This window comes from Colossoma macropomum, unplaced genomic scaffold, assembly GCF_904425465.1.
Source record: "Colossoma macropomum unplaced genomic scaffold, Colossoma_macropomum, whole genome shotgun sequence".
Classification (NCBI taxonomy): Eukaryota; Metazoa; Chordata; class Actinopteri; order Characiformes; family Serrasalmidae; genus Colossoma; species Colossoma macropomum.
In genome coordinates, this window is record NW_023494803.1 from 3377880 (window position 1) to 3401273 (window position 23394).

General features: G+C 40.2%; 1 protein-coding gene across 2 annotated transcripts in view; it reads left to right on the top strand.

The window, feature by feature from the left end:
• The window catches only part of ptena (phosphatase and tensin homolog A), a 50202-nt gene that overhangs the window by 1644 nt on the left and 25164 nt on the right, over positions 1-23394 (top strand). For both annotated transcript variants that reach the window (XM_036592752.1, XM_036592753.1), the window contains exons 2-3: positions 19735-19819; positions 21522-21566. In XM_036592752.1, the coding sequence (XP_036448645.1) occupies positions 19735-19819; positions 21522-21566 (130 nt within the window). The remainder of the gene's footprint in view (positions 1-19734; positions 19820-21521; positions 21567-23394) is intronic.

Below are 23394 nucleotides of genomic sequence, written 5' to 3' on the forward strand. Positions count from 1 at the left end.
GTTTTGTGGCCTAAGTGAATTGACAGTAATGGAGGCAGATTTTTTGGTTCAGATGGATCCAAAACATGGAGAGAGTGGCGGCAAACTAGGCAGTTAAAAGGGAATCTGCAGGGTGGGATGGATCCAGGTCGGTTCTGGTGAATGTCGTTTCGGTGGTGAGGAATCTGGTGGCGCATCTGTGACCGCAAAGCATTTTCTATCAGCGAATGATCAGTGTCAAGTACAGGTTGGCCGCAACGTCCAGATAACCGTCCGGATAGCCGCCGTGACGTCTGCTGTGGAAATTCCCCTTTGATTGTTACCCCATGACCACTTGTGAGTGAATTATGATGGGCAGAACTTTTATTCCTCTCGCAAAGCGAGATGCCGGGCCATAAAGCGTGTCTCACTTTGAATCGGATTGTGTCACAGAGAGCCACGCCATTGTCTTCGAATTTCCTGTTCTGCACCAGGAACGTAGGTGCTAGAAATCTGAGGGCTATCGCTTACTGTATAATGTGTTTGGACCTTTGATGAATGGCGATGAGAAAGAGAGAGAGAGAGTGAGAAACTAGAAGGTAATCTTGGTTAGCACCTGGGCTTAGTTCACGTTAACACCCTAGACTGTGGTGTGAAGGGTCGGGCAAGTGTGCATTTCGCAAGCCAGGCTGCGGGTTAACCGACTGACTGTATTGATTTTTTATTTATTTGTTTGTTTTTCTTTTTAAAATAACAATAACATAGAACCAGAATGGAATATACCATTGTTTGCCTTACAAGACATTTGTATCAGGGCATATTGTATTTAACCTTAGTAGTACTTTTTTGATTCGGCCATTTTAAAGGTATAATAAGTACAAATTTAGCCCAATTGGAAACGTTCTCCGAGTGGGCTTTAATGAAAAAGAAAAGGGTGAAGTGTAAAATGCTGTCGTTTGCCTTGTATTGTTTTGGCCTACCTAGTTTTTGTCAGTTGATGTCACGGCAGAACGAATTAGGATATATAATTAACCTAATATCCGCAGTATATTGGTTTGAGTGGCTATTTTAAAGGTGCACTAAGTGTAGTTTTTTTCATAGCCTATTTAGAAATTTTCTCTAAGTGGGCTTAAATGAAAATGAAAAGGGATGAATTGTGAAACGCTGTTGTCTGTTTTATGTTGTGTGTGTCTGTTATGTCAGGGTAGAGTGTTTTAGGATATGTAATTCACCTGATATTTGTAGTATATTGGCTTGGGTGCCTTTTTTAAAGGTGCACTAAGTAAGTTTTCCACCACCTGTTTTGAAATTATGAGGCAATCCTGGAAATAGTCATCATAGTAAGTTTTTTATGGGTGGTCTACTTTAAAGGTGCAGTTAGTACATTTTCCACATCCACATTCTGAAATTTTTTTGTGAGTGGGCTTTACTGAAAAAGAATTTAAAATATTGTTGTCGGCCTCAAAGCATTTTGCTGTTGGAAGAAACCCAGTATCTCCAAAATGGTAACTTTACAGGAGAAGGAAAAAACCTACTTTACTTTCAATGTAAGTCAATGGAACCAGACTTTTTTCCAGGTCATTTTTGGTCATTTCTTTTAGTCCATTTATCATAAAATATACACACAATGTAAAGAGCAACAGGCATTTTCAACTTTTGTCAAAAACTTCAAAAATGGAGATGCGAGGTTTTCTTCCGACAACGGCGACTTGTAGATATTATGGCCTACAGACGGTTTGGTGTGTGTCAGGGTAGTGCATGCTTTGATATTTGATTGAACCAGAGTCCGTGTTCAAGGTGCTTTAGCTTGGGTGCCTATTTTAAAGGTACATTAAGTAAAAGTTTTCCACCTCCAGTTTTGAAACTATGAGGCAATCCTGGAAATAGTCGTCATAGTTCGTTTTTATGGATGAGCTACTTTAAAGGTGCAGTAAGTACATTTTCCACCTCCACGTTCTGAAATTTTTTTGTGAGTGGTCTTCACTGAAAATAGGGTGGCAACTAAATTATTTTCATAGTCAATTAATCTGTCGATTATTTATTTTCGATTAATCGATTAGTTGTTTGTTCTGTAAAATGTCAGAAAATGGTGAAAAATGTCGATCAGTGTTTTCCAAAGCTCAAGATTACTCAAACCGATTAATCGATTGCCAAAATAGTTGCTGATTAATTTAATAGTCGACAACTAATCGATTAATTGTTGCGGCGCTAACTGGAATTTAAAATATTATCGTCGGCCTCGAAGCATTTGTAGAAATTATGGCCTGCAGACGGTTTGGTGTGTGTCGGGGTGGTGCATGCTTGGATATTTGATTGAACCAGAGTCCGTGTTCAAGGTGCTTTAGCTTGGGTGCCCGTTTTAAAGGTACAGTAAGCTTCTTGTGGATGGTATGGCGACATAAACTGTTATAAGGAGTAGCACTGCACATTTATACTGCTTCTTAATCGTCACTAAGATGGTGGCTTTTGCAATGCTGATATCAGAGAAGGCCGTAATGTGTACATGAGCCATTTAGCCGGTCAGTATTTGTTTACAGTGTGCTGTGAGCATCTTGAATAGCAGTTCCAGGTGATTGTTGGTGTTGCAAATCAACTGAATGACAGTTTTGTCCTTAACTGTGTCACATTATTGATACACCCATGTGCTTTTAGTGCAGTGTGAGGCAGTAATATAATCCCAGTGCTCTGATGAGGTATAATAAGCATATTCTGCAGAGGTGAGGTTAGAGAACGGTAGTTGCTTCCTGTGCTGATGTCATAACGAGCTGACCTCTTTAAGCATAATGGAAATGTGCCACTTACTGCTGCTTTAACTCACTTCTGCTTTCCCAGCACTAAAGAGGTTTAAAGTCTAATGGCGCTGGTGTGGCGTGGTACCTGCTGTCTGCCACGCTAGCTGTGCGCGGCGGTAAATCGCACCACAGCATCTGTAAGTCAACACCGCTGGCGCACCGAGCATGCCGGGAAAAGGTCAAAGGTCACGCAGGCTGCCGTGGCTCGAGCTCGGCCACTCGACGGCTTCATCAGAGGCGCGTTAATTAGACCGAGGTTAATGCACAAGTGTGCGCCGGGCGGCGTTGTTTTGAAGGCTCATTCAGTTTCTGCTGTACATTTGTAGTGTTTTTGTTCCTCTAACAGCTTTAACAGTCACAGCAGGCTTAGGCAGAGATTTCCAGAGTTTTGTTAACAGCCTTATACTTTCACTGAGCATATAAAACCACCAGTGGAGGACGCAGTTGTCAAATGACAATTAATAATGCCTAAAATTCACACATGATTTGGAATTTGTTGGCACAACCCACCAACGCTGATCTTTTTTTGGCTTATTCATGCATATTTAGTCAAAATCTACTATTATTTAGCCTCTCAGGTGTTGAGTCTGTTAACTGAATGACCTCAGTGAGCATCATATTGCATCGATGAGTGTTAAAGGCTCATAATCAGTACGTTCAGTAACCTGTGTTATTTTATTCCACAAGCATTTGAAGGAAAGCCGTGATCCAGAACGCTCAGAAGTGGATGATTTTGCTTCTGATTGTCAAACTGGTGATTGAACAGGCTTCAGTTAGTCTGTCCACTACTTGCAACCGATCCGACGAGCAGCATGTGTCTTAAAAGGTGATGTAAAAGCTGATGTTAGCTAGTTCATGATGATAATTAAAGCAGCTAGACTGTATCAGTGGGAAATAATCCATCTTAACTGGTTTCACAAGTTTTGTCAGATTAAATAACTGGTCTTTGCTGCTGTCACTGGGTTTCCGCTGGGCTTCCATCAGTATCGTTTGGCCTTTAAATATTGCAGTTGAGATGAAACGTGCAGTATATTAAAAACACTCGTAGGGAATCAACAGTGTTACTCTGTGTAGCCACCATCACTTTATAAGGTTCATAGTGCATATTTATGGTATTTTTGCGTTTATGCTATATATACACATATATGTATATATATGTATGTGCACACACACACACACACACACACACACACATGTATATCGCTGTTGTCGTATCTCTAAAATGGTAACTTCACAGGAGAAGGAAAAAATATACTTTATTTTTAATACAAGTCATTTTTCCAAGTCATTTTAGGTCATTTTGTTTTAGTCCATTCATCATGAGATTTACATACTATGTATATATATATATATATATATATATATATATATATATATATATATATATATATATATTTATATATATATATATATATATATATATATATATATATATATATATATGGTGTGTGTGATAATATTAGATATTAATATATTGTCAATAAAACAGCCTGCTAATACTAATATTATTACATATATGTATGTAATAATGTTAGATATTAATATAGAATTAGGCTGTTTTATTGACTCTTGTGATAAATTACATCAGGATGTCACCGTATACTTTTCTGACTGTTGCATGGATGTAGTCAGTACTCAAAACTCTTTCCTTTTTATTGCAAATATAGTCATTTTCAGGAGGACTGAGGGCAGCGCAGTGTGTAAATCATTGTATTTGTAGATTTTGATTTAAATGGCATTGCTTTGTCTGCTGCAACTTATCCGAGGTCAGACACATTGTGTATTGTGAAAACCTCTAAGTGTTATATTATATTTTCAACCTATTGGCAGCCACTAATCAGCTAAAAGTTGGCAATAGCTCTGAGTGTCCTCTGTGCTTAGCCATGCACTCTTACATGGTTCTGATTGTATTTTGCCATAAGATAAGGCTACGTTCACATTACCAGGCTGAAGTGGCACAAATCAGATTTTTTGCCCTAATGTGACTCAGATCTGATGTTTTCAGAGCTGTGTGGACACAAATCTGATTTTTTCAAATCCGACCTGAGTCACTTTCATATGTGGTCCTAGATCAGATGCGTATCCGATTCGTGGCCATGCGACCTTAATTTGATGCTCAGATCGGAATTCATGTGTTTTTTTTTCCACTGCACGTGCGCCATCATTCAGCGTTACCATGGCAGCAGCACCGAACAGAAGTTAAAGCCTGTAAACGGTGGAAAAGCAGCTCATCTCACCTTTTTCTCCTTCGTCTCGCTCTAATAATGAAGCTGAGAGCTGATCAGAGTTAATTATCTTCTCAGCGAAGCTCGTTCTGCTCGTTAGTTTGTGCTGATGATGAACGTGATTCATTCACGTGACGTTACTGAGTAGGATGAGCTCATGAGGGTCATTTCAGGACGCCGGTTCGTCACATTAATGACAGATTTGAGTCACTTACCTAAACGAGTGTGAACCATTGTGTCAGAGAGATCGGATTTGAGCAAAAAATCGGATTTGAGCAAAAAATCAGATTTGAGCAACGAGGCTTGTAATGTGAACGTAGCTTAAGAAACCTTGTTGCCAGCACATTTGTGCTTTTTTTAAATGGGTAATTTTCTAACCCATGACAGTCTCCGGTAAGTCTTTACAGGCTGTTTTATTAGCTTGGTTTTGGAGCAATTTACTGACTCACAAATAGTTCCATATACTGCATTACGAATATGTCCTTATCAATATGAACACAACAGTCGAGTCTCAATAGCTTTCCAGAGCTACTGTTTTATTATGTGAGGCCTGAATATAGCCTTTGTTAAAGGAATAGAATTAACTTTGCTTTTAATTTTGTTTTAGCCAGTTTATGAATTTTTATACAGGGGTTGGAAAAAGTCTTGGTTCTCCTCAGAGCGACCTGGTTACTTTTTGAGCCCTGATCAGAACCTACACAGAAACTGATCTGGAACTGATACGGCAGAATGGTATATGGGTCATTCTACAGAAACGTCCACTTTTCTATCTCTCCATAGGAGTCACTGGTGTTACTGATCCTCATTGGTGTTACACATAAAGGAACACCAGAGACATTTTTAATGAACAATGCATTTTACTAAATGGCTGCTACAGAGCATCAAACCACATGTTGTCAATCATGGAAAATCCACTAAAATATGGAATTTAATCCATTTGTGTTCTATTTTTTCACAATTACCTCAGAATAAAGTCGGTCACACCAGTGACTTCAGCTAAAAGCTTCATATGAAATCATGAGCTGAATGAGAAAATCTCTGATAACTGAAAGACACACTGGACTCACCATGAGCTTTTCTTCATAGATCCTCAGAAAACAGGTAAAAGGTGGTCGAGTGATGTCATCAGTGTGACTTTTATTTCAAAATAAGAGATTTTTTTATTATGCGGTAACACCAGGGACACGACTCCTGGGGACAACTTTCATTATATATTTTATAATGTTTATTTGTTTTCTTTGTCATTTAATTTATATATTCCATAGTCATGTATAGATTATTGTGGTTAAAATTACAGAAAAACGTTTTTATCTTCAAAATATGGCCTCAGCCTTTACACATGACTGTGAGGACGAGCTCTTCTGTGGTGCTTGGAATTCTAGATAATTGTTCAGCATTGATAAATTGAGGGTTAAAAAAGATGTAATTATTAAAATAACTCAATTGTAACCCTAACGTTTTTAAGTGTAATATAACTAAACGCAGGGACACAAAAATGGACGCATAAATATATCATGATAAAACATTTTCTGGCTACGCAACATGTATCAGATTTAGTTTTAATAAGAACTAAGTGGTGCCACATTTGGAAAAAATACTATCCAATAACTGCAAAATATTGGCTGATTCACTGTTCCAACACTGCGCTGCTCTAAGTTCAGGTAAACAGGACTGCTGGAGTTTTTAAACACTGTCCACTCACTGTCCACTCTATTAGACACTCCTACCTTGTCAGTCCACCTTGTGGATGTAAAGTCAGAGACGATAGCTCATCTGCTGCTGCACAGTTTTTGTTGGTCATCCTCTAGTCCTTCATCAGTGGTCACAGGACGCTGTTGGCTGGATGTTTTTGGTTGGTGGACTATTCTCAGTCCAGCAGCGACACTGAGGTGTTTAAAAACTCCAGCAGCACTGCTGTGTCTGATCCACTCAGACCAGCACAACACACACTAACACACCACTACCACGTCAGTGTTACCGCAGTGCTGAGAATGATCCACCACCCAAACAGTACCTGCTCTGTGAGGGTCCGTGGGGGTCCTGACCACTGAAGAACAGGGTAAAAGGGGGCTAACAAAGTATCAGAGAAACAGATGGACTACAGTCTGTAACTGTAGAACTACAAAGTGCACCTATACAGTAAGTGGAGCTGATAAAGTAATGTTAATGTTATGCCTGATCAGTTTATACTCATAATACTATAAATACAGTATATAAGGTGAGCAGTTATGTGTTGTATTCTACACACAGTGGTCAGTCTGTTGTCTGGACAGTAGCTCATCTTGTCAATAACCGTCGGGGTTGGTTGTCGGAGTCTCAGTCCAGTTCTCTCTCAACTTCCAAGAAGTCTAGTTCCACACGTTGGTCCTTCGTTCTGCCACCTCCTCATGCTCTCGTTCCTTCGCTCTTCCTTTCACGCTCGCTCTCTCTCTCTTTCTCCTGCCGTCCCTCTGTGATTTTACGCCCTGGGTATCTGCAGCTATGAATGTCAGCTTAAAGCTCGTGCTTATGCATATGTGTGTGTCTCCTAAGAGCAGAGGAGGGTTACTGAGTGTTAGTTCATTAATCAAACACGGGTTACACATTAAAACCGCTGGCTGTGTGGGGCCGTGTGGGTGTGCGTGTCGAGGGCCGTGGCCTGTGCTCTGTTCTGCTGCTGTATCTAAAACAATATGGCCCTATGGCCTTATGTAACTGTGGATCAGAGTTCTGGGAATGGCCCTTAAAATAGTGCTGTGCTGTGCTGCTCTCTGGGAGGAGGAGGAGGGGGGGGCGGTGGAGATGGAGAGGGGTTCCCTCGGGTATATGTACTCCTTCATATCCCTGCTGTCGGAAGAAAACCTCCTATCTCCATTTTTGGCGTTTTTCAGTTTTTGACATAATTTGAAATTACTTGTTGTCCTTTACATTGTGTGTGAGTTTCATGAAGAATGGACCAAAAGAAACGGCCCAAAATGACTTGGGGAAACATTCTGGTTCCATTGACTTACATTAAAAATAAAGTACGTTTTTTCTTTCTCCTGTAAAGTTACCATTTTGGAGATACGAGGGTTGTAGGTCTAAGGCCTTTTTGATATTTGTTTAAAGGGCCCATATCAGTTTATTTTTATGGAGGTCCACTTATGACATTTGTGTGGTTTTATGCACCAAAATTGGTCATAATTCAGTTGTACTCTTACTCTCTATATACTTCAGAATTAAACTGTCTGTTTTTGTTTGTTTCTGTGCGTTTAAGGCTGATTATATGATGCATGCGCTCTTCTGATTGCCTGCCCTGTGTTGTTAGGCCTCATTCAAAAGGCAGACAGAGCTGAAACACTGTTGTGTGAAGGAGTGGGGCTGAACTGCTGTAGGTTCAACATGTGGATATATGTAAAACTTCTGGTCATAACAGAAACAATGAGTGCACAGGTTGTTTTTGCAGTTTACTTAAGCAGTAGAACACGAGAGGGAGTGTGTTATCGCGAAATATCATCACAGCCGTGATGTTATTGGCGATAACACACTCCTCGAGTGTTCTATTGCTTTTATACGACAGTTAAATAAATAAAGTAAGAAATAAATAAACTGGGCCGTGAATTATAGTTCCTTAACAAGCAGCTTGTTGCTACGTCAGAGCATCGAACTCCGCCCACTCGCTGCTCAGTTTGCTGTAAGCCTCGCCTTCTGAAGTACAGACTGAGCTGTAGAGCTGCCGCAATATCAGGTTTAGCTCAGTTTTGTCAGTTTTTGCCAGATCAGTATTAATGTTGTTTTGTTCCAGCCAGTCTGTAAAGCATCTTACAGCCCATTTAGTTTGGCGAATGGTGTTGGGTTCATTTCTGGCTGATTCCAGGTTGTTTAGCTGTTCTTCTGTCACAGCTGCCGACTGAAAAGCTGCTCAGTGGTGATGACAGTTTGGGAATTTAGTGTCGTCTCATCTTCAGAGTCTGACCAAATCGGCTGTCGGTCAAATGTGATCTTAAAAGTGTCCATTTTCTGTTTTTGGCAAAGTAAGAAGTAACAATGTTCAAATGGCTTGAGCGTCTCCTCCAGCTGGCAAAGTCGTTGCTTAGCAACGGCGTCTCAGCGAAAAACCTGTGATGTTATGGTGAAATAACAGCACGGTTAGAACGCTTCTCTCCCAATCAGCTTTCGTGGCCGTAACTAACTGTTGTACAAGTATATGGATGGTGTTTACTGGGGAGTGAATGGTCTTCCATCATATGGGAAAGTTTAAAAGTAGCACCGCTCATTATGTCTGCTAATCGTTATTGTGATAATGGTCATTGTGATGGTGATATCACAGAGGCTGTGATCTACAAATTAATATAAAAAATTAAAAGCTGATCGATTTATTCGTTTCTGTATTCGATAGATTGTTCGACTATGCAGTTAGTCGTTTGTTGCAGCCAGTTTGCAGTTGTGGTTATTGCTGTCGTCTCTTCATATTTTTCAGAAATATTGTGGTTTCACAGTATCGAATGGTATTTTTGTCTTACAAGCGTGACATACTGTTTTTTTCCCTCTCTCAAAATGACATCAAAGGAAACTTTACACAGTATTTTATACGTTAACCGCAGTGTAACACGTAATCACAATATCACAATGCAGAACTGTGATAATACGCATGAAGGAAATTGTGCAGAATGGACGTTCTGTTAATAGTGGCGTCTAGTGCAGTTGCAGTGCTTGAGCACAAAGTTTGCAAGGAATCAGCACTGATCAACAACAATGACATGCTTAGTCATCAGTTTTCTTAAAGGGAAATTCTACAGATTTGCAAAATGTCTGCATAACTGAACAGTTAAAACATAGTCCTGCAGAGTGGTTTGGTGTGAAATGCTCTAGTCTAGAGCATACATGGTCAGAAGTGTTCGCAGTGGTGGTGATAGGAACCAGACGTCTCTAAAAGCTCCCTCACAGAAGGGTACTATGAGAAATCATTATTGATTCACTGACCGATGGTAAATGCCTTGTTTTGCGATGATTTTTAGATGATATTTTGACCTAAAGCTTATATATTTTGTAAATATTTTAATGATTAAGGTGTGCATGCAGGGTGTTATGAGGCACAATAGTCCCAAAAGATTTAGTTTACCCTTATTAACATTACACCTAAAGTCATGTAGATGCACTGGTTCCCTGGTTCCTATCAATGCCACTATAAAGAAGTGGAGTGGAAAAGTTTCTCTACAGTGATGCATTTCAGATTAAACCACAGTGATTTCCATTAAGGAATCATGATATTTTATTTATTTATTTCTTTTAAGTAACAACTGGAAGCACCCAGCATACAACTAAAACACAAATATATATTGTTTTGTGACAGCAGTGCCAGTATAGGCAGTATAATTATTATGTGTAACAATATTGTTTGGTACATAACACTCAGCTTGCCTTAGTTCCCCTATAAACACAAGCTTTCCGTTGCTAGACTGGAAATTCTGTTGCTAGACTGGATAAAATTTTGGCTTCGTTTTTGTTTTTCTAATATTGCAATATTTATGGTAAATGGGACTTTTTCCCAGTGTAGCTCTTTTACAAAACAAGGGGTGAGGAAACAGGTAGACAGGCAGGTAGACAGCCGGGCGGGCGGGCAGACAGACAGACAGGCAGGCAGACAGACAGACAGGCGGGCAGACAGACGGGCGGGCAGACAGACAGACGGGCGGGCAGACAGACAGACGGACAGACAGACAGGCGGGCGGGCAGACAGACAGACAGGCGGGCAGGCAGACAGACAGACAGACAGGCGGGCAGACAGACAGACAGACAGGCGGGCAGGCAGACAGACAGACAGGCGGGCAGACAGACAGACAGACAGGCGGGCAGACAGACAGACAGACAGACAGGCGGGCAGATAGACAGAGACAGACAGACAGGCGGGCAGACAGACAGACAGGCGGGCAGATAGACAGACAGACAGACAGACAGGCGGGCAGATAGATAGGCAGGGATAGACAGACGGGCAGATAGACAGGCAGGCAGGCAGGCAGATAGATAGGCAGGGATAGGCAGATAGATAGGCAGGGATAGGCAGATAGATAGGCAGGCGGGCAGATAGACAGACGGGCAGGCAGGCGGGCAGATAGACAGACGGGCAGGCAGGCAGATAGATAGACAGACGGGCAGGCAGGCAGATAGATAGACAGACGGGCAGGCAGGCAGATAGATAGACAGACGGGCAGGCAGGCAGATAGATAGACAGACGGGCAGGCAGGCAGATAGATAGATAGACAGACGGGCAGGCAGGCAGATAGATAGATAGACAGACGGGCAGGCAGGCAGATAGATAGATAGACAGACGGGCAGGCAGGCAGATAGATAGATAGACAGACGGGCAGGCAGGCAGATAGATAGATAGACAGACGGGCAGGCAGGCAGATAGATAGATAGATAGACAGACGGGCAGGCAGGCAGATAGATAGATAGACAGACGGGCAGGCAGGCAGATAGATAGATAGATAGACAGACGGGCAGGCAGGCAGATAGATAGATAGACAGACGGGCAGGCAGGCAGATAGATAGATAGACAGACGGGCAGGCAGGCAGATAGATAGATAGACAGACGGGCAGGCAGGCAGATAGATAGATAGACAGACGGGCAGGCAGGCAGATAGATAGACAGACAGACGGGCAGGCAGGCAGATAGATAGACAGACAGACGGGCAGGCAGGCAGATAGATAGACAGACAGACGGGCAGGCAGGCAGATAGATAGACAGACAGACGGGCAGGCAGGCAGATAGATAGACAGACAGACGGGCAGGCAGGCAGATAGATAGACAGACAGACGGGCAGGCAGGCAGATAGATAGACAGACAACAGATAGATAGGCAGGCAGGCAGATAGATAGATAGACAACAGATAGATAGGCAGGCAGGCAGATAGATAGATAGACAGGCAGGCAGATAGACAGAGCAGACAGGCAGGCAGACAGACAGACAGAGATAGGCAGATAGATAGACAGATAGATAGACAGGCAGGCAGATAGATAAATACAGGCAGATAGACCGACAGAGCAGACGGACAGATAGACCAACAGAGCAGACGGGCAGATAGATAGATAGACAGACGGATGGATGGATAGATAGACGGATGAATGGATAGATAGACTGACAGACAGACGCAGACAGATACTTTATTGATCCCGAAGGAAAGTTAGCAGCCACTGTCAGTCACACAACACAGTACAGTTATAATAATAAGGGTGGTACAATCTGAAAAGAATATATACAACTAAAAATATACAAAATATGCAATAAAATCTATCCTGAGATAAAAAGGCAGTGCAGTAATGGCTGCACAAGGAGGCACAGGTAACAGCATATAATGGCAATACTGAATAAATACGTGCGTATATTAGTACTGAAATAAAGTGCCCAGGTGTGCAGTATGTACAGTACTGTACGGTGTCCATATGTGCAGATAGATAAAATAAACCTGTAGTTTAGTTTCAGAGATTCAGCCCTCGTCTATTCCCTCTTCTCTCTTGTGGCCCCGCTGGGAAGAGTTGAAGAGCTTAACGGCTCCAGCGATAAAGGATCTAATCCACTGTATTTTTGAATGTCTATCATATCTTTTATATTTACTGCACCTTTACCTATTTTTGTGTTTGTGTTTGATATAGCATTTACACATTGTTGCAGTTTCAGTATGCAGACTGTCAGACCTCAGTCCATATATGAAAACTGAACTTCAGCCTGTTTTAAATACTCAAAAACAGTGAATACGGCAGTTTAGCTCCACCCATTCACTCTGAAGTCACAAGGAGGGTTTCAGCTTGGACGTCTGTTTGAGTGGGTCACAATACGGGACATTCAGCCAGTCAGGACAGAGATCGTTTACATGTCTTAATGTGAGTAATGTTCAGTGATTGAGGTGTTGAAAAATGGTCATCTAACTGTTTGTGGTATGTTAAGCTGCAAAAAACACAAGTGGACCTGGTGGTACCGAAGCACTGGTCAGCAGATATGTTTGGTTGTTTGTTTTTTTATATTGTGAAAACTAACAAAAATGGTTTTTGACAGGGTAGATTGTGGTGGAGGACTTAGATGATGGACGTCGGTGACTTTGACTTGCATGTTGGAATTGCTTGGATGGCTTTAGTGCAGCACGGAGCCCGAAGCCGGACAGAATCCGGGGCCGACGGCTCTTTCTCTCTCTGTGTGGCTCTGCTCACTGCGATTCTGAGGTGAAGCGAGAAGCGTCTGGCGAGGAGAGTTGACAAATTTTCCCACATTTTGTGTTCTTAGGTGTCTCACTGACTAAAATATCTCTCTCGGTTATAAACGGATGTGCCGTTTCAGTCTCTGTGGTGTTGAGCTGATCAGTATGAATGACTAAAGTGCACCGGACGCCTACTTCACATGTGTACTGTCATACATAACTGTCATGCATGTGACCAGTGGAGAGTTGTCAGATGGCTATTTTGGGCACAGAGCTGCTGAGGTTAGCTGAGTAATTTACTCTGTACAGATCATATCAGTGTCTATTGATCGCTTTTGGTTGGTGAATTGGTTTTTCCACTCCGTGTTAGTGTTTCCCACCACAGAGAAGGTCTACGTGATTGCACAATACCTACCAGTCTCCAAGGGTAGGGCTAATGCATAGCCTTCCTTCAGAGTAGGGCTGCACAGTATGCATTGAGGTGGCACAATACCAAGTTTTCAATATTTATAGCGATATTGAAACCTTTAATCGACGATGCGATCCGATATATATATATATATATATATATATATATATATATATATATATATATATATATATATATATATATATATATAAAACCATATTTTTATAAGACCAACTATGCTTTAAAATAAGCAGTTTTGCATTGTGTGATGTGATTATGCGCTATTTCAGGATAGATTTATCACAAGATTGGCTTATATTCGTTCTTTTTTCCCTTCCTCTGATATCCAGTCCAGCATTGTCAGTTGATACCGGCACCGTACTGATAACTGGTATCAGATTGGTGCCGTTTCTGATCGTGTTAATGGTTATTAACAATGGCCTATAAAGATACTGATGAATTTAAGTTATAACTTTTATAAGTAAACAGCTTTTTTGTCTGTGTAAATAGGCATTTAATTTAAATAAAAAATAATCTCCATTCAGCATTGTGCGACGTAACTAGAAATTGAACACTAAGTCCACTTGAATCAGAACCGCAAGCAAAAAGTAATGGGAAATGTATATAAGTTTCATATAGGCTCAGAAAATTGAGAAATATGTATGTAATTCCTTGAAAAGCTTTTAATCTTCGCGCAGGTTTGTTATGACAGTAGTCATTACTGCGTCCGGTTAGACTCGTGGTGGGAGTCTCTTCGGACAACGTTTGAGAGCGAAAGGAGGAGGAATAAGAGGCGGTTTTCTACAGATGAAGCTCTAGAATTGCGGTCTAACTTCAGAACCATTGGCCAACTGTGTTTGCACACAGAGGAATTAGACCTCTGCATTTAACCCATCCGTGCAGTGAAACACCACATACCCACTAGTGAACACACACACTAGGGGAGCGGTTGGGGCTTAGGTGTCTTGCCAAGTCACGTCCTGTCGGCTCAGGGGAATCGAACCTGCGACCTTCCGGTCCCAATGCTGGTTTCTTAACCTCCAGCCCACGACTGCCCTTTCAGATCCTGAGTCATGTTACTCAGAAGGCGGGTAATTATGTACAGAAACTGCCAAGAGAGCCGTCATATACATATGTAGGGTTCCATACAAACAGGGAGGCTGAAAAGGGCATAACTTGTAAACAAGAAGTTAAAGGCCCAGTCCCATTTCTTATTTTCACCCCTACCCCTTGTTTGAGTGTCTCCTTGCCCCTTGGAATGGAGTCACAACAAGTAGTGGTTGAAATCTTCCCTACGAAATGGGACCCTCAACTAAAAAAGAGCATTACTTCATTAACAGCTACCAGCGCTGCTCTGTAGGCGACCCGGCCCGTCTTCAGTGACAGCAGAGGAGGATAAAGTTCAGCTCCTCACTGCTGGGCTTTAGGGCAGCTTCTTGTTCGAATTTTCAGAAAATTTAGCTAGCTAGCTACCAATACATCAGCTACTACTAGCAATTTTTTATTTTTTTAAATGCTTAATTATGAAGAAAACGACCATAATACACTGAAACGACATTAAACTAAGATAATACAGTGGATATTGTGATTTTTAACAGAGAAAATTCTCACATTTGTGGGTTTCTTTGGTCTCTTGTTCTCCATCTTGCCGGTTTTTCTTTTTTTCTCATAACTCTCTGTTTGGAGTCTCTGAAAAACCTCCATTTGGAGGGTCATGTAGCCCCAACACTTCACCCTCCCCCTCTATCTCAACAAGAATCGGGACACCCTACCCCTAGACGTGAGGGCTGGGGGCTAAGTGGTAGGAGCAAGGGGTGAAATGGGATTGGGCCAAAGTCTTCTTTTGATGTCATGGTTTAAAATAGTTTTAGCTTATTTAAGCTCACTAAATCAAGCAATTTTTTTGTAATGCGGTGGATTTATGGGCTAATTAATGAATATAGTGTGTAGAACCTTAATGGAATGACATGTTATTACCTGGGTTTGTTCTGAATCTTGGGATATATAACCCTTTATCGCTTATATAAAAAAAAAAGTACTGCAGTATCCAGTATATGCTCAGAAAAGCATATTGTGACATAATTTATTTCAATACTGATAATTATTCTTATATTGCCCTTGCCTGTGAGTGTGTATGTATATATATTACACACACACTATATATAGTGCGTTTTCTTTGAGTGACTTGTTTGTTTTTGTGCCGTTTCTCTATTAATCTTGTTCTTTGTTGTTGTTCGTGAGGAAAAACAAAGCGAGTCAGTCAACCACTGCTGACGTAGCAGATTTTCGCAGCTGTAAAACTTCCTCCGCGCTGCCGGCACACCTGAAGGTTGTACGTTCACATTTTTTTGCCGTTGTGCAAGAGTTGCGCTTGCATTAGCTCGCTGTCGAGGGGTGGGGCGGTGGACCGGATTTGTTCAGGTTAAATCTGCTGCAGAATGCTGAAACCCTTCCTCCGTGTGCATCTTGGGTTTTGTTGCTTTAGGAGTTGATTATTTTACTGTGGTCTTTGTGGGTTTGAGCTGTTTCCATCACATGACCTCTCAGACAGGCTGATGGCATTTCGCAGAGCTCAGTTATAAAACTCACGAACTTTCAGAGGTTTTTCACAACTTTTGTGTGTGTGTGTGTGTGTGTGTGTGTGTGTGGGGGCGTGCATGTGCGAATACAGGAGGCTGCGTTAGCTTTGGGAGCTGCGATCCCTGAGAACAGGGTTAGAAATTAACAGCTCTTCACTGTGCATGAACGGAGTTGAACAGAGTTACTTCTATTCATGTAGCTGTGGTGACTTTCATAGCAACCTCATGTCTACTGGTACTGGTTTTGTGGACATCTTGCGAGTAGTTTGAATGTAGTGAATTAATTCTGTGCATTTTTTTATCAGTCTTTTTTTTAGACCTGTGCATGGTGACAGTAAAAGCACATTAAAAAAAAAAAATAATAATAATAATTTAGAGATTTATTTTGTGCAAACTATAGCAAGTCACTCTCGGCTCTCGTACAGTAAGCAGCTACAGACACAGTGTTGATAATAATGTCAATAATAATAATTAATAGTAACAATAGCACAATTTTTTATTCCAGTCATTTTGAGACGGTCCCTAACTGTAAATAATAATAGTAATAATAATAGCAGCACTTATTTTTCCTGTAATAGTAATAATAATGATAACAATGCAGTTTCCTCCAGGAATTTTGAGACTCTTTCGATCTATAAGTTGTAATAATAGTAACAACAATAACGATAATAACCATAGCAGCAGCACTTAGTCTTCCAGTCATTTTGAGACGGTCCCTAACTCCAGTATGGCTATTAATACAATAGTAATAGTGAACTGCAGGTGCGAACAGTGATGGAGTGAGTTAAAAGTTAATTCCTTTCAAATAAAAGGTAAAGCACAGTGAAGCTGCTCTTTACGGCAGCTGTAACTGTTTACTGCGCTTATTTCTCACTCGGCTGTCTGAATGAGAAGATGGTGTTACTGGCCTTTTTAATTAATCGGATTAATCTGACGATCTCTCTGTCGCTACATCGTGGTTTTTTATCTGCTGCCAAGTTTGTACATGTGTTTTCTGTAGGCGCACACAGATGATCTGACCTCCGTCAGTTCAGTTCAGTCCGATTTGCATCGGCTGTTTTAAACTTGTGTCATTTGAAAGTGGTTGGCGCTTGAGAAGAGTCGAGCTAAAAATAAGCCTGACTCATCCAATTAAAAATGTTCAGGCTTTCCATTCTGACAGTGTGGTACAGGAAATGTGCAGAACAGAAAACGGCCCTGCCTCTCTCTCTCTCTCTCTCTCTCTCTCTCTCTCTCTCTCTCTTATTCTCTCTCTTTCTCTCTCTGTCTCTCTCTCTCTCTCTCTCTCTCTCTTATTCTCTCTCTTTCTCTCTCTGTTTCTCTCTCTCTCTCTTATTCTCTCTCTTGCTCTCTCTCACTCGCACGCTCTCTCTCTCTTACTCCCTCTCACTCGCGTGCTCTCTCTCTCTTACTCTATCTCGCTCGCTCTTGCTCTCTCTCTCTGTACAATTTCTCTCTCTCTCACTCTGTCTGTCTTTATCTATCTATCTATCTATCTCTCTCTCCCTTTCTCTCTGTCTCGCTCACGCTCTCATTCTCTGTACTTTCTCTCTCTCTGTAGCTCTTTCTTTTTTCCTCTCTTTTTTTCTCCAGCTCTTGCTCCTCCTTTCTTTCTTTCTTTCTCGTTCTCATTCACTCAGCCTCTTTTGCTGGTTTGCTCTTATTTGCCCCGTGTTTCTTTTATGCCTCTTTCTTTTGCTCTCTCTTCTCCCCCTCTCTCTCTCTGTCACTCGCTCTGTCTCTTGCTCTCTTGCCCTCTCTCTCTCTCTCTCTCTCTCTCTTTCTCTCTCTCTCTCTCTCTCTCTCTCTCCCTCTCCCTCTCCCTATTCATAGTATTCGATTACGTCATTAAGAAGACCGTGTCGCCATGTTGGTAGGCAGGCTGCAGTTCAGACTGTGCTCTGATGGAGCTCGTCTCATCACCGTGACTGCAGATACAGCCCTGCAGGTGGAGAAGAACCAGTGCCCACCAAAAAGATGAAAAGATATGTAGACGCTTTAGATGCGTCTTCAGAAAACCCTGCACAGATCAGCTAGATTGGTAGACTGGATCCACCCAGCCTGCGTGTCTCTAGAGTTCAGAACTGCCAGAGCTATAAACAGTAAACTCGTACACTTTTTTCGTTCACCCTTAAATGGTGCTGCAGTTATAGCGAGGTGGCGAATACGCAGCCGACATCAGCTCGCCTCAACGAATCCATTAATCAATAAATGCGTCAGTTTACTTCAATAAATGATCCCTAATCAACAAATACAACAAACCTTCGCTTGGAAGTGTTTGCTGAGCAGCCAACGAGCAGCACAGCAGAGCTATTATCAGCCGTTGGAGCTGCTGATCTAACGCCGTGTACTGCACCTACTACACTAATGAGTGCGCTACTGCTCGTGTGCGGTTTGGGACGCAAAAATAACAGTGAGAAATCTCAGCTGTTAAATTTCAGCTTTCATTTCTTATCACTACAGTAATAAATCAGCACACTCAAATATCAGTCAACACGCTTTAAAAATGAGAATTAAAAATGTGTTTTTATGTGTTTTGTGTTTTGCCGCCTTTGCTGGATCAGTTATGTCTTCATGTCGTTACAAACGGCTGTAGCACTGCTGAATGAACTTAAAGTTGCCTACGAAAATGTGTGTGCGTGTGTGTATAAAAAAAAATATATATATATATATATATATATATATGCGCACACACACACCCTTCCTGTCTCTCTTTCACTGTGGCTGAGGTGTGAACCTCCTCCAGTGTGGACTGACTGCTCACATCAGGAGAAAGAAAGAGGGAGCATGAATGAACAGAGGGGGAAGTGCTATGGAGGAGTATGGAAGTTCTGCAGCATAGGGAGGTTATAACATGAGGGTTGCATTATAATGCTGTGATGAGCCCTTTAACCTGGTGGGTTTGGAAGATGTGGGAGAAGGTGTTGCTTTGTCTGCTCTCTGCAACTCAGCACACAAAGGTTACCACAGAGTGTTATGCATGCAAACCAGATGATCAAGCCATCGTTTTTATTTTGTTATTTTATTTTATTTTATTTTATTTTATTTTATTTATGTATTTATTTTTTTAAAACTTGCCCAAGAGTCAAGCAGAGGCCACGTTTTGTTGCACCATTTGTCTGCTTTATTTATTAACCCAACTTTATTTGTACATTTTTTCATTATTAGTATATTTTTTTATTATCATGTTTAATTAATTTTTATTTCTGTGGTTAATTATTTGATTTTAAGTTCTCTGATGCATCTGAGCAAGACAAATTACAGGCTGCATGCACAACCTGGTGCCCTTTCCTTGCACCCCTTGCAGTCGAATTATTTGAAATCACGGGTGTGTTATTTCCTGCTCATATTTGTGTTAAGATTTCTTATCAGTGGCAGCAAATTATAAATATAAAAGCCACGCTTGTTTTAAGTGTTATTGAAAGGTTGCTTGGGGCGTTTGACAGATACGAACGTGGGAAAGTTTGCTGCGCTGTTCATTTAACACTAATGTCATATGATGATAAACAATGGCCAGTGAGTCTGTACATGCATGATTTTGTAGAAGGTTTTCTGGTGATTAACAAGATTGCAGTGGGCTTTGAAGGAGGTGGCATTAGATTCCTTAACCTGTGTGTTCAGACATCTACCCAAACATCATCGCCATGGGCTTTCCTGCAGAGAGGCTTGAGGGAGTCTACCGAAACAACATAGACGACGTAGTGCGGTGAGTACACCTGCTCCGTCTCTGCTGTGAAGCTAGGAGCAGCCCAGCATGGTGCTTTTGCTTTTACACCAGTCGTGAGTGAACAAACTGCAGAAAATAGACCTAAAGTGAACTGCGGCAGTAAAATAGCAAGGCCACGCTCGTGTTTGTGCACCAGTTCGATTCCTAACACAATTAATCCCGAGTGATTTAGTGAGCTAAGCTGAAATAATTCTTATTCAGCTAAATATATATAACATGGAAACTATTTGTAATGTACGACGGTGTTTTAGGGCCACTGTTAATAAAAATAAAAAATAGTAGACTTCGAGAATAAAGTTGTAATAATTAGACGAAAAAGACAGAAATACAATGTTTAAGTGGCATTAATAATACTTAAAGTGGAAAACTCGGAATATTGTGGCCGAAGGCTTTGCAAGGGGAAGGCAGCACAAATATTACAACTTCATTCTCGAAATATTCCCTTTTTTCAAAATATGACTCTTTTTTTTTTTTTTCTCAAAGTCTACTTTTTTTTTTATTAGCAGTGGCCTCAAAACGCCGCGGTAGTAATGAGATGTTACAGTATGCATTTTATTTTTTTATTTTATTTATGTATGTTTTGCATGCTCTGTTTCCATTAGGCCTGAACAGTCTGGCATGCCATGTTCAGCACCCATGCCTCAAGCCAAAAAAACAACCCTGAAAGTAAAAGTGGGGGTCTCCCCTGCATAGCACATGGAAAAACATTGTGCACTTTGTATATATTAAAATTTATTTGTTAAGAAAAAAACTCGTGTTAATTATCCATTTACCAGATGCTGAAGGCTTTTAGCAATTTGATCTTTTAATTAAAAGAAAATAAAAACATTTGTATTAAAAATTTATTGAATTGTGATGCAAAACCTCCTGGACACTTCGTATTATGTAACTTATATATTGTTGCGCTCCATAAATTAAATATATAATGTACAGCTTTGTAGCCTTTTTGGGGAATTTTCATAGCAGCAGAAATCAATGGAAGTGAAAGTCATTTTTACTGGGACATTTATTGGCGTATTTAATTATTTACTTGGTACGTAATGTTTTAGGTGGACACTTATTTAGAAGTACTCATGCTTTGTTGGAGCTGCAAATTTTTAAAAAATATAGCCTACATTATTAAAAACATTGTCTTAGGTTTTAAGAGGGAAATTTAACACAGTAGCACAGAGTTGAACGTTGCCTGTAGAGTTAGACCAATCAGAGACAACCAAACCTCCATCTGTTAAGACATCACTTCCTGGCTTTCTGGCTCGCTACATTAAGGTGGAAAGCCTTAAGCCACGAAAAAAGTATATCTTCTTGGACCAAAAAAAAAAAAAGCATCGAAAATAATCGCAATTTAAATCGCAGTCGCAATTTTATTCAGAAAAATTGCCATTAGATATTTTGCCCAAATCGTTCAGCCCTACTGGATATCACGTTTAAACAGGCGTACCAGCTCTTGACTGTTGTCTGTATGACCTGGTAAATGATGTCATGTTTACTGTAGTGATCGTTTTTACCTATTACATAATGTTTTGTGTTTGTGTGTGTGTGTGTGTGTGTGTATATATATATATATATATATATATGCTGAATGTCGTTGAGGTGGAAGTGCTCTGTGAATAATTTCAATTTTGTGTCAACATGAATATTTGGATATTAATGCAGTTCTGATGATTCTTTTTTGTCGTTGCAGGTTTTTGGACTCCAAACACAAAAACCATTACAAAATCTATAACTTGTAAGTACTGTGTTTTGTAAAGTCCACAACACTAACAGTCAGTTTTAATTCACAATATACAGAACGGCAAACGACAGATATTTTTAGTGGACAGTGGATAGTTTTTGTAAAATATTGAGAGGACGCGTGTTAAGAAGACGGGACGAATTGTTTCTTACACTTCTTATAAACTCTCTTCTTACTCATGTTGTTGTATCTGTGGGATCTGGCGTTTCCTAGCAAACCAAGCGTCTGAAATGCGACATCATAAAGAATAAATACCTTTTACATTTGATGTAAACAAAAATGACCAATACACACTTTCTTTAAAAAAAATGTTAAAACGGGGGTCTTAAACTTAAATTATCTGTGGGCTTCTGGCCAAGTAGTCTTCTCCAAGAGGACCTGTTGAAAAAAAATTGTCTGAAATTATAGCTACATAAAGGTGTTTTTTGTTTTTGTTTGTTTTCTTTCAATCTAACGTTGTAGACTAAAATATGGGAAATAATTGTAGATTTTGTTCCAAATATGGATTATAAATACAAAACACATGCAGTCATTTAAGTGCATCTTATATCGTATTGGAGCTGGATTAGTTTTACCTGGGGAGATGATATAATCTGAGTAATTACTGATTAGATCACTGATTTGAATACAGCTCGAATCTGCAGTGTCCATAATTTTTAGAAGTCTACTAAAACTCCTCTGGTAAAACTAATCCAGCTCAAATAGGGCTTCAGTAAATATTTATTAGCAGTTTCTCTGTTGCTGCAAACTAACTTGTATTACTAAATGTTGTTGTTGTTGTTGTTGTTGTTGTTGTTATTATTATTCTTATTATTATTCTTCTTCTTCTTCTTCTTATTATTATTATTATTATTATTAGTTGTAGTAGTAGTAGCAGCAAAAGTAGTAGTAAGCAGAGCCGTGTAAGTACGTAGAGTTTTAATAAATATTTTAGTGGTCAATTAAATCAAGTAAATTTACTTTTAACAGTGGAATTATAGGGGAATCTTAAGCCCTATTGGAGCTGGATTAGCTTTACCTGATATAATCTGAATAATTACTGATTAGATCTCTAATTTGAATCCAGCTCGAATCTGCAGTGTCCATAATTTTTAGAAGCCTACGAAAACTCCTCTGGTAAAACTAATCCAGCTCAAATAGGGCTTTAGTAAATATTTATTAGCAGTTTCTCTGTTACCACAAACTAACTTGTATTACTGAATATTGTAATTATTATTATTATTATTATTATTATTATTATCATTAGTAGTAGTAGCAATAGTAGTAGTAAGTGGAACCATTTAAGTACATAGAGTTTTAAGAAGTGTTTTAGTGGTCAATTAATCAAGTAAACTTGCATTTAATAGTGGATTTATAGGGGACTCTTAAGCCCTGTTGAAGCTGGATTAGTTTTATCTGGGGAGGTTCTGTAATTTGTGTGATCACCGGTGAGATCTGTGATTTTAATCCACTGCGAATCTGCCATGTCTTTAGTCTGTAGTGAATTACCTTCTGTAATTCATCTAACTCTGAGCACCTCTCAGTAATGTAATAACAAAACCAGCTAATAAACATCAGCACCTCTGTGTTTTTTTTTGCGAGTAGGAAACAAGGCTAGCGCTATCGCTGCATGTCCTTTAGGACTGCTGTAATCTACAGCGTTTTTGGTGATGGGCTAATCACAAGGCAGTGCCGTTTTTTTGCCTGTCCTGTTTGGTGACATTTCATTTGTAGTTAAATGAGCCCTCTTTACTCGCCTAGTGCTATTCTATGTGGTAATAACTGGAAGTTGTAGTTGTTTGAATACATTTAATACTAATCTCAACACTATCTGAAGTGAACA